The sequence below is a fragment of the Lolium rigidum genome, chromosome 5 (genome assembly GCF_022539505.1).
Source record: "Lolium rigidum isolate FL_2022 chromosome 5, APGP_CSIRO_Lrig_0.1, whole genome shotgun sequence".
Taxonomy (NCBI): domain Eukaryota; kingdom Viridiplantae; phylum Streptophyta; class Magnoliopsida; order Poales; family Poaceae; genus Lolium; species Lolium rigidum.
Genome location: NC_061512.1, coordinates 168,761,169 through 168,773,311, shown reverse-complemented (window position 1 = coordinate 168,773,311; position 12,143 = coordinate 168,761,169). Strand labels below are relative to the sequence as shown.

Below are 12,143 nucleotides of genomic sequence, written 5' to 3'. Positions count from 1 at the left end.
GAATATGTTGTTTTTTACTTAAAGGTAGAGTTAATTTTGTAAATCTAGAGACAAATTAACAAAGGAAGAACCACAAAACCTCGAAACTCCTTAAATAAAAGAAGTAGAAATTTGTAGCGGAACCTACATTGGAAGAGAGATTAGTACTGTAGTACAAGATAGATCTCGGGTTAGGCAACACTGGAAGAGAGCTAGCAGCGTGTAGGGAGAGAGAATGGAGGGGGGACTCGTAAGGAACGAGGGTAGGGCCCTCACCTCGAGGTCGGGGGAGCAGCGGCTGGCCTGGATTGGCGGCGCGAGGTGCCGATCCGGCGGTTCTAAAGGCAGCGAGCAGTGGGGTGGGAGTGAGGCGGGGTGGTGTGGTGTGGAAGGAAGACCAATACTTGTTGCTCGTCAAGGCGGCAGATAGAGCGTCGGAAAGCAGCTGCGGCTCTAAAGGCATCGCATCTACTCCTAGGCAACACATTAAGTTTTGGTACGTTTCATTCGGTCCACAAGTAAAAATAAGGGCATCTCAAACGGACGGACACATTTTAAACGTTTAAAATGTCTCTACGCGTTCGTTTGCTTAAATTGCGCCATGTTTGTTTTCACGGGCCCACCATGACGCATCCCAACACAAACATGCGTCGCGTTTACGTCTTCGCAGACGGCCCGGTCACTATGTGTCAGGTCGCTCCATCTGATTTCTGACATATTGACATATTTTAGATCCGCGCGATCGCAAACAATCGCTAAGTGTAAACAATCGCTAAGTGTCCGTTTGCGCCACCCCGTTGGAGATGCTGTAAGGCCGTGTTCACCTTTGGGTTTGCTAACTCAACGGCCCTATTTTGCTTTCTTTTACAATACTTGATATACTTCTTAGGCCTTATTTTTTAATGAAGTTTTTGTGACAATTAATGGGGTAATTTCCACTAACACCAAATTCTCAGTTGCGGCTAAAAGTATATTTTGTACTAGAGTATTATGCTAGTTTAATTTTAACTTTTCTCATTTTTAATACTTCCACCCTTACCACGTGCATTGAGGGTAGGTTTATAGAGATTAGATGAAGGTAGAAGTTTCACTTTCACCCAATACTTCACTAGCTAGGGCTTTGCCAGCGTCTCCTGCTCCTTGTCGTCAGACAGGTCGATGTAGATTGGCGGCTCCCACGGCCACGACCAGGCCGGGCGGGCGGAGGACCCGCCGATGACAGATTTCCATGCTAGATTTGCATGCCGCCTTTCAGGGCCTTCCTGTGGCGGGTGACACGGGGATCCTCCGAGAGTTGAGGTGCCAGCAGTTAGGCAAGTTCACTTCGATGCATGTCGCTAGGGTGTTTGTGTGAAGATATTTACAGTTACTGGTTCCCGGATCAAAACCGATGAAGGGCACATCGGGGTGCAATGAGGGCTCTATCAATCTGTAACGGCAAACAGGTGAACGTTATTGGGGTTAACTGAAGGAGGACAGGATTGATTTAGGAATTGGAGAGAGGATTGCACTCGGCGTAGGAGCCACCGAAGAGGTCCAAGATAGATGTTAAAAGGAACAGATACACGAGACGACGCATCGGTTGAACTGGATTTATTCTCAGCTGCGTTCCATCGACCGGCCAACTAAAACTTCATCTCCTCTACTTCAAGATGCTACAAGTACTACGTACACATGCAACTTATTTATTCGTAGATGGTAACACCGCTCGCAGCCACGGGAGAAACACACTTCCATACATATACTGATGATGCACACACTCATCAGTCTAGCAGCGGTAACGCTTGCCGGGCAAGCGAGATCACTCTACTGGGTCCGTGCCTGGTCCATGCGCTGCTGCGCCCAATTCTTCACCTCGTGCGCCTTGGAGTCGATCTTCGCGCCGGCGTGGTCCACCTTGTCGGATCCCGGCGGCGAGGACGACCCGCGCGACAGGTACCTGTACATCCACGCGAGCACGCCCATGGCCGCCGCGCCGAGCGCCCCAGACGACACGAACCCGGTGGTCAGCAGCGCCACGGCGATGGCCGCTGGCACCAGCACGGGGCTGAAGATCACCATCACCGGCGTCGCGATGACCAGCGCCACCACCGTGCCCGTCAGCGCCAGGCCCGACAGGAACAGCATCGACCCGGCCGCCGCTGCCGCGGCCACCCCCTTCCCGAGGGTGACGGCCACCGCCTGGTTCTGGCCCTGGCCCTGGCTCTGGCCGTGGCCGCCGTAGTTGTAGTCGTCCCCGCGGATGGCTCGCATGTAGTCGTCCCCGACGGCGTAGCCGCCTCCTTGCGCTCCTCCCCGGTGGTGCCCTTGCTCGCCAGCCATGGTGGTGGATGCACTGACTTCGCCTTCGCTACCCTGAACACTGAGCTTTCGCCTGCAGATATGCAATAAGCAACAATTGTGCCGTGTGTTCCTCGAGGAGATGGATCGTGGTTTATAAGATGCGATGTGAGTAGGTGACGACGGAGCAGGTCTCGGACATGTGGACGCACCGCAGGGGTACGTGGCGAGGGGTGTGATCTGCATGGATAGCGATGCCTCGCACCCTGACACGTACGTGCCAGCAGCCTCCCGTCACCGCTCTCATCCTACGTGTTGCCGATGCAACCTCTTCCCAAGCACAGCTGCTCGACCTGCCACCTGCGCCATGCTTCCAGCTCGATCTTGTTTTGCCCCACGAGCCTAGAGTTGAGCTCGACGCTGCTTTATATTTTTCATGTAGAGACGATTTATTTCTTGCGGGAATCAGGCAGCGAGCTTCGTTTTATAATTTTCAAAATTTAGAGTCACCTCATACAGGTTTCAGAATCACTACGAAAAAACAGGCACTGCCGTGCAGTCAATCTTTGGTCCGCATCCAGAAAAAGCACGACAAAAAAACGATGCACGGCAATGGCCGAATACAGCGCACGGCAAAGAACCTTGTACGAAAATGGACCAAACAGCGCACGGGCAAAAATTAGAAGCACGGCAACGACGCTGGGCATTGCCGTGACTAACCTTTTGCCGTGAGATACATGCGCGCTGGTGGTAGAGAGAGAGGGGGTATGATGATCTTCACCTCGTTTCTACCATCTATTAGATTAGATCCTGACTTGTTATTCGTTCTTGCGGTAGGAATTTTTTTGTTTTCTATGTTACGAATCCCTACACTCCCTCATCTTGATGACCATTATCGTCTGCACGGCAAGATATATAATTGATTAGAACCATGTAAATTTTATGGAAAATTTTGGCATGACCTTCGTACAAATTAGGACCTAGGAGCATCAGAAATGTGCCGAAACGGAAACTTGACGAGTTAACATTTCGGCGCAACGTTGGCAACTCATTTTCATCTTATCAAATCGTTCGGTCGCCGACAAAAACACAACATATATATGCCACACACGCTTTGCTTCAAAGTTCCAATATGCGATTTCATTCCGCAATTTGTCCATTAATCACCTATTTGGTTGATATATTAGTAGATGAGATCGAGCCGTCACTCCGACCACGGCGTATGGGTTCCTATTTTTAGTCTAGATTGAACGGTCAATGCGGGATAGATAGATCTATATCTACATAGGGATGTGGGAGATGCGTGTAGGAAGGAAATATTTGCTCAAAAAAATATTAATTTTTTTGATCAAATTGGCTAAACTTGGGGTAGAAAGGGGCAAAAATGAGAGGGTCGGGTTGTGTGGGAGGAGTAGTGGGGTGAGTGAGTAGTAGGGTGAGTGGGTGGCAGCAAATAAGTGCCCAGGTTACTGCGTCGGGCCACTAGAGCAGGTCCAGACGCATTTTTCATCCATGGATGCAAACGGTAGCTCAGCGTCCGTTTGCGTCGTCCCGTTGGAGATGCCCTAATTTCGGTAGTGCCCTTTTGAACTAATGGTCAGATTTGACTGGTACTCTCCCCACCCCTAATTAGGAGTATACTGGGTACTGAAGAAACGCCCTGGAAATAATATTGCCTCGGGGAATGAAAGGGCATGTTATCCAACTACTGAGCGCTCCGTCCCACCTGCCCCCGTTGAGAGTCGCCAGAGTTCTCCCGGCTCCTCTCCCTCTCACATCCGGTGGCCCAGCCGACCGGTGTGGCGATGGATTAGGAGGCCGGCTCCCTGTACAGAGTAGAGTTAGGGCTATGTCTAGGTTTGGTTTTCCCCGTGTGGGGTCTGGCGTCATGCCGTCTTCAAGCTCTTCTCCGGCACCTGCGAGCGGCGGCCGGAGGAAGCCATGTCCACCGCCGTGTTGTTTTCCATGGTGGAAAGTGATGCTGCTGGTTGGATTTGGTGCGAGCTCCTTCAATAAGCTCGCTCTCTACGCTCCAGGTCGTGATCTGGAGGCAGGTGGTGGTGGAGTTCGTCGATCTGCTCGATCCGTTCGTCTGCGTCGCCGTGGTGGCGGAAGGAGGGGCGATCCGGTGCAGTCTGCTGCTCCACGGGGATTTCTTGAAGCTGCAACGAGCGGAGTTCAACAACGGCGGCGATCTTGCGTTGTCGTTATCCTTGGCCGGCGTGGCCGCTCCGTGCTGTGGTGCCTGCGGGCGCCACGGAATCTTCAACCTCCGTGCCGGCGAGCCAACTCGGAGGCCCTTCAGCGGCTCTGCTGCGCCGTCCTGCGTCGCGCCATCTCCAAGTGGTGCCGTCCCCGGCGATGGTGCCGACGGCCGTAGTGTTGAGCTGACCTTTCTCGGTGGAGAAGGACGGGATTGCTTTTTCAAAGTTTTATATGAGGTCCTTTCTGTAAAAGTGGAGGACTGTGTTGAACTTCTTTTTATTTTTCAAGTCCTCTTTGTAATTTATCCCACCGAATAAAGCAGCTCTGGACCCTTCGGGTCCTATCCCTTGTTCAAAAAAAAAAAAAAAGGAAATAATATTGCCTCAGTTAAGAAGTCGTGTCTGAGTTTAGGAGTACTGGGTAGAGTCTAGTCCGGTATGGAGTCAGCAAGGCTTGCGTAGAGCTTTTGGTTTGCTCCCCGGTTAACATACAAGTAGTAATCGGCTTTGCATATATATACCATGGTTTAGGTCTCGTTCGAGTCACAACCAAGGGCGTCTAAGCCTGAAACTAGACGTACCTTTTGGCCGGCCAAAGTTTTGCGTGCGTGTGATCCGTGCGCGAAACCGAATACCATGAAGAAATCCCGAACAGAGTTTCCGGTGGGCAGATGCATTGGAGACCACTGGGAGAACACGGCGCCGTCGCCTACCACCGTGGTCGACGATGTCCCCGACGAGCTGCTCGAACTAGTATTCCTGCGCCTCCCTTCTTCGCTCCACCTCATCCGTGTCGCGTGCACCTGCAAACGTTGGCGCCGCATTGTCGCCAAAAGCGGCTTCCTCCGACGCTTCCGAGTTCTCCACCCGCGTCCAGTCGTCGTCGGTCACTACCGCGTCGATAACCGTAGGTCGTTCCCACCGGGCTCCAATCCTGTCTTCGCAGTATCCCCATCAGCGGACACCACCGTCCACCTGCAACCCCAGCGCTTCTCTCTCAACTTCCTCCCCACCGGCCGCGGTGGCTTCTAGGACATGGCCGACAGCCGAGGCGGCATGCTGCTCCTCTACGAGCGCACTGAGGAGACATTCTGGCCACGGCTCCGCCACCTCGTGGTCTGCGATCCCATGGCACGACGCTGCAGCAGGGCAATCTCTGTACCCGCGTTTCACGGCAGCCAATTCCTCGGCGCGTTCCTGCTCGATGGCGATGCCGACGAGGCCGGTGGACGCATCGGCCTGACAAACTTTAGGATAATAGTTACTCTCTATAACCATGGCTTGGCCAGGTCCTTCGTATTCTCCACCACCAACGGTAACCGTGGCGGCTGGACCTTGGTGACGAGCAAGTCGGTCAACCCGAGTTGCATATTGTTCGCGGGGCATGTCGCGGAGTCTGTCTACTGGACTACCGATGGCGCGGAAATTCTCGTTCTTGACAAAGACACCATGGAGTTAAAGTTGTCTATTTTGTTCCCCCTGTACGCATGCTACGTCGTGTGTTCAATCTCTGGGTTCGTGCGCTGTCACGATGGTACAGTGCGCATTGTTCTCCTGCTACCGTACCAGAAGCACCTCATGATCTTCATACAAGCGGAGGGCAGCGATGATTGGGTTGAAGAGAAGACTATCCAACTGCCGCAGTTGGTCCCCCAGGTACAAGTTGATGATGGTGAGTTCATCCTACAGAAGATTGTCTCGGTCGCAGAGGGATCCATCACGTTGGGGACGAAGGAAGGCATATGGGGCTCGTCTCCGTTGACCTCACCACCATGGAGTTTAAGCACGTCACGCACGACAGGAACGAGTATCACGGGCCGGCGCACGTGTACCAGCTGCCATGGCCTCCGACAATCAGAGCTTGCTTACCGTGAACCAGCGGTTTATTGGAGAAATGCATCTTTCGATGTCACAAGGGCCTCTAACATTATCTACCGTTGGCTATTTGGAGATTTATGCTATTTTTGTTACAAAACAACCGTCGCACCTTACCTTTTAAGTTAGTAAATACAGTTTTGCATATCATCACATGACTTATTAGATTTTCACATGATTAACACCTAGATATACATCAATAATATTACCATTCCATTTTAATAATTTCTAGAGATTAGTTACGGAGGAATATTTGTACTAGTTTTCCAAGGTAAATGAAAGTTTCACCACATATTCAATTTAACTATCTCAGTTTTTACACGATTCATACCTTAAAATAAACCACACATTTCTAAGAAACTATATAAGGATTCAACATTAATATTTTTCAACAATGTTACATCACAGAAATATTCAGAAAAAAAACGTCATATATTTAACAAATTTTCACCATGATATTTAACAAAATTCCACCAAGATAACTAACAAACTTCCACATAAGATTTCGTTCATGATTAAGTTACAGATTCAAACATGTTTCAACAATATTCACACAATAAGCATACAATATTTCATATAATAATTTTCACACAATATTCATACATGATTCCATCAGGGGTCATGCATAATTCAACAATACATTTCACGGATTTTTTTTTAGGCAATCACTAGTGAAAAGAAACTACAATTTTTTAAACCATCTGCTGACGGGGGTACATCCCATCGTATATAAAGAAGAAAACATACATACAAGAAAAAAAATTGAAATGCTTTTCCTCCCTATATAACTAGTACCTAAATGACAGAAATAGTAATACATTTCGCTGTCAACATGTTTCATAGAAGAAACACGTGAGAATGACCTCGGATGGGATCCAAAATTCATTTTTGCTATATTTTTTTTTTACAAAATGACCTCCCACCTTAGTTTTTAAGTTCAATACAGTTCTGCATATCACCCCATAAATTATTAGATTTTCACATGACATAACAGATAATATTGACATTCCTCAGCGTGTTCCTGCTCGATAGCAGTGCTGAGGCCGGTGGACGCATCAGCCTGACAAACTATAGGATAATAGTCACGCTCTACGACGGTGGCATGCCAAGTCCTTCGTATTCTCCACCAGCAACGGAAATGGTGGTGGCTAGACCTTGGTGACGAGCAAGGCGTTCAACCCAAATTGCATATTGTTCGCGGGGCATGTCGCGTAGGTCTGTCTACTGAAAAAACGAAAGCGTATAAATTCTCGTTCTCCACGAAGACCCCATGGAGTTAAAGTTGTCTCTTTTGTTCCCGGGTCACATGTCTCGCACGCATTTCTAGATTGTTAACTTGGCCAACATGATATCAATTGTACAACATAAAATACTTTTAGCGATATATTTTGTGCAATCTATATCGTGTATTACCATGGTCAAATTTACGACCTAGGGATACATGCAAGCACATTCGACATAATGTGACCTTGGATAAATTTAGTCATCTGTTATTCCCTTATTGAAAATGTTAAATTTCCTTTTGATAAATTTTTATTTTTCAAGCACATTCGTTTGACATAATGTGACCTTGGATTTCTCGAACAAGGGCGCCTATCATGGTAGGGAGTGATCACCACTTGTTCGACGAATCTGGCTATAGGGCATAACCCACGAGCATGAGTGGCCTAGCGCATACTACCTCTATTTCCAAGAATATAAGGTGTAAAATTCAGTCAAACATCAGATCTTGCAAAGTTTGATTAAAATAATAATAATAAGTACATTATTAAACTATATTTCATGGTTGATCTATTGATATGGATTTTGTTTCTAGATGCTCATGTTTTTTCTACAATCTTGGTAAAACATATAGAACGTTGACTAAACTCCTCCAATGAGATGCCCTTTTTTTTCTTGCCGGGAAATATTTTGATATATTGCCTTTGTTCACATAAAGTAGGATTTTTCTTCCATTTCGTCATATTTGAACCTAAGGATGGCAATTTTATCCATGGATCTGGGTATCCACGGATATCCGGTCCAACGGGCACGGGTAGGGAGGGCCGATTATGTACACGGATTTCATTGGGGCGGATATCCAGTAGGTCATGGGGAGGGCATGGGTAGAGGTTTTGCCCCGTGGATATCCGGGTGATATGTGGGACACACATCTCAGTGAGACATGGGATTTTACCTAGGTCTAGCTGGTCCTCTCTTGAGGCTAAAATCACCAAAGGCCCATGATACGTCTGATACGTCTCAAACGTATCTCAACACCGACGCCTGACTCCGCATCACGCCCCACCACGACTTCCAGGCGGAGGTGCACCCCTAGAGCGGCGACAAGGACATGGAGGAGACACTGCTGCAGGCTGCAGCCGCTCGACTGCAAGCTGGGCTCGCTGCCGGTGGTCGCCGCCAAGGACGGCATGCCGCTCGGTGCCTCTATCTGCACCAGAACGTGGTAAGTCTGGTGTTCCTTACTCCTTAGTCTGCTCTTCCTCTACTGGCTTTGTGTTGTGACTTAGGGAAGGTGTTCGCCCGTGCTGCCTCCTAATGTTTTCCCCAAATTTGGTTTCGCTATGCTGCAAACATCAGTGTCGAATAGGTGATTGCAAGAGTGTTTTTTTAAAATTGCATCACTCTTTTATGTTTCATATATTGCAGGTGTTTCCTGTGCACACCAAGTGTTTGAGCAGATGCCTGACGTACACTTCCAAGTAGCAGCGTTGACCTGCTCCATGCTGGTACGTAGATCCGTCCTCCTATGCTGCAATTGTAGGGTTGGTTGGTTGCTTTAGACCGCTGCCTCAGATTATTGCGATCTCCCACTTCGTCCTTCGCCTGTCTCTTCCTATTTGGCATGAGCATGGATAAGCGTTGTTTGTAAATGGCTTAATGGAACCGGTGAGATAATGGGACTTTATGTTTCTGAAGGGGAGTTCACTTGATGAAGGTATGTTAGGCAGGCAAAACAAATGTGGATTACACATACGCCGTGTAGTTCTTATTTGCGCTAATTATTTGATGTGTATCTCTAGAAGTATACGCATGAGGTATTACCTGATTACTCAGGCTCCAATATGCTTGACTTTGAGCAAGAATATATTTTTGAACCATGTAAATTCCGAATACCTGTTTTAGAAACAATCAGAGTCTCGGAATCTTTGTTTAACTATGATGTAGCTGAAGTAGACATGGAGAAAAAGTTATGCTAAATTATGAAACGTTGATAAGCTAATGCAAGATATTTCTGTGATTTGATCCGCCATGATTTAGCTAGCACATAGTGTTGTGTACTTGATCTCAGATTTATTGGAATTAGTTCTGGAGCTATAATTTCAGTTGCCCTGATTTTGAAGTAACAATAGTTTATTTCCCTATTTTTTTGTTGAAGAATTTATTTCCCTATCCTGCAAGCTAAGACTGCAGATTTGTAGGAAAAAGAGAATAACATTTTAGTTTAGGAATTGTAAGAAAATTCTATTGATGGAACAGGTATCCGATAGTTGTGCTTTAGGATTGTTGATTTAAATGACATTAAGAGCTTTATGATTGAATAGTCATCTTCACTGACACATATTTGATGATTTTAACATCAAGATAGTGAGTGCACCTATTTTTGGCTGAATATAATATGGCAAGAACAGATTCTATGATTGCCTTGATGTCCTGTGATGGACACTGAACAAAGTCACCTCTTACGATGATGCCATCTACTCAAACTTATCATTTATCTATATGTAGATTTATGATCATGATGATTTGATATTAATGTTTTTACCTCAGTCTAATGTATGAAAATGTCGATAATTGTTCTCTTATGACACATACTACAAATATGTTGAGGAGTGAAAATAATTCATTCCCTCTCTGCAGTTGTGATAGATGGGATGTCCCTGCTGTTCGTACTTACTTTATTTTTTCGACTGTGAAGATGAATTAGAGCCTTAAGACCAATTTAAAAATCATTCTCAATAATTTTGGTTCTCTTCTCTTAGAAAAAAATTGACATCCAGGCTACTTGCTTATGATACTTTTGCTGCTCATGTGAGGCAACTAATATGCTCCTAACTTTCATATTATTTGTTCTTTGCAGGGGCGTACTTGTTAATATGTTGTTACTGCTATTGATACAGTTCGAACTACTGAGTTCAGGGTTTACCGTTAGTCGGTTCATGTTACATGTTCTTGCGGACGTTCCTGTTGTGGCTTCCCCAGTTTGCTTCGCTTCAGTGCCCACGCAGTGGGGTTGGTTCGTCGCTGTTCGCCGTGGGGAAGTTGCTGGCTTGCAGTCATTGCTGCCGCTTGGATTCCTGACCGTCAACCCCAGTTTCTTGCTCCTAGGAATGATGGCCCTCTCACTCACTCCCATGCTGCAGTTCGTAACAGTTTAATCAAGGCAAGGTAATCTCTCCGTAGTTGGACTGCGTTTCTTAAAAAAACATTTTAGCTCCAGGTTGTATTGCTAAAATTGGGAACCTGGTCATCATGGAATTATTTTGGTGAATGGGATTGGCTTTCAATCTGTATTTCCTCAATAGTGGAAAGCTTAAACAATACACAAGTCCTATTCCATCCCGAAGTACTACAGTCTGCAGTTACATGAGAGTTCCATGAAATTTTTATATTGAAGCTATTCTGGGCAGTTAAGTAGTAACCGTATCTACGGAAAAGCAAGCAAAATGGGCGTCCTGCACGTGTATTCGAGAAGAAAAAAGAAGGCATAGTGAAATATTGTTAACTCTGATATTAAGTTTTTTTTGGACAAAGATATAAGGAAACCACACATTATTTAGAATCTACAACTATGGATAGTACTGTGGATGCCATGAAAGTTTTGTCCTCTCTTTTGCTTAATGATGATTGATAATCCACAATTGCATGCTCCTCCATATTCTTCATTTGAACTGATCGTGATTCTCAGTATTCTCGATCGTGATTTCTGTTACGGTTTTATGCCGACATGTCTATGTACCACAACGATCCTAGGTTGATCGGGCCGTTCTCATGATTAGGTGTTGGAAGTACTGTTGTTTATCCTCTCCTCAGCTGCTTTTCTACCCAACCTTTTTTTTAATCTTTTGAGATTCAACTTTGTATTCTGCACCGCAACTGCTACAATTGATTCAAACAATTTTTACTGAATATTACATAATTTAGTGAATCAAATAATTTACTGAACATTGCATATATAGATAATATACATAATATAAAATTTTGCCTTTGCATTGTGATAAGCAAACTTCTAGGCATCCCTCAGTGATGTTGGTTCTATCTGACTTTGGTCAAATGCATTGCTTCTTAATGTTCTAAGTAAATTTTGTTGTCAATTGGTAGTCTTAGATTGCTGTTGGAATATTGTTGGCCAGTTCTGCTGGTGCCGAGTTTGGTTGCGCAATTTGATCTTTTCTGCTTCATTTGTGTCTGCTCAAGAGATCTGCTCATGATCTGCAGGTCACCGCGGCCACGAACATGCTGGTGCTGTATTTTCTATTGCATAAGGTATTCCCGCTCCTGGCTCGCCTGGTGCTTGCACTGGTCGTGGTGGATTGATTTCTCCTACCGTTGCTCAATGGTCTTCTGTTCTACTAAGTTTTATTAAGTTGAGAACCATTGTAGAGCAGGCATAGGGACACAAGAGCAGCAGAAGAAAAGCGTCAGCAGCAAAAAAAAAACAGGCGCGGCAAAGCGCGTAGATCCTTCTACTAGATACTAAACATGCCATTTTACAATGAGTACCATTTTATCTTTTGTAATGATGCATATTTAATTTTTGACGAGATCTATAGTGATGCATATCCCTCCATCCCATCAAATTGT

General features: G+C 46.1%; 1 protein-coding gene across 1 annotated transcript; it reads right to left on the bottom strand.

Annotated features, from left to right (window-relative positions):
• Positions 1-1,785: 1,785 nt before the first annotated feature.
• Positions 1,786-2,301, bottom strand: LOC124656674 (oleosin 16 kDa-like). Its single transcript, XM_047195379.1, has one exon. The coding sequence runs from the start codon at positions 2,299-2,301 to the stop codon at positions 1,786-1,788; it is 516 nt and encodes a 171-aa protein (XP_047051335.1).
• Positions 2,302-12,143: the final 9,842 nt, after the last annotated feature.

What these genes read in the sequence shown, in the direction of transcription:
- LOC124656674 (XM_047195379.1), bottom strand. Translation starts at nt 2,301, where the DNA reads ATGGCTGGCGAGCAAGGGCACCACCGGGGAGGAGCGCAAGGAGGCGGC.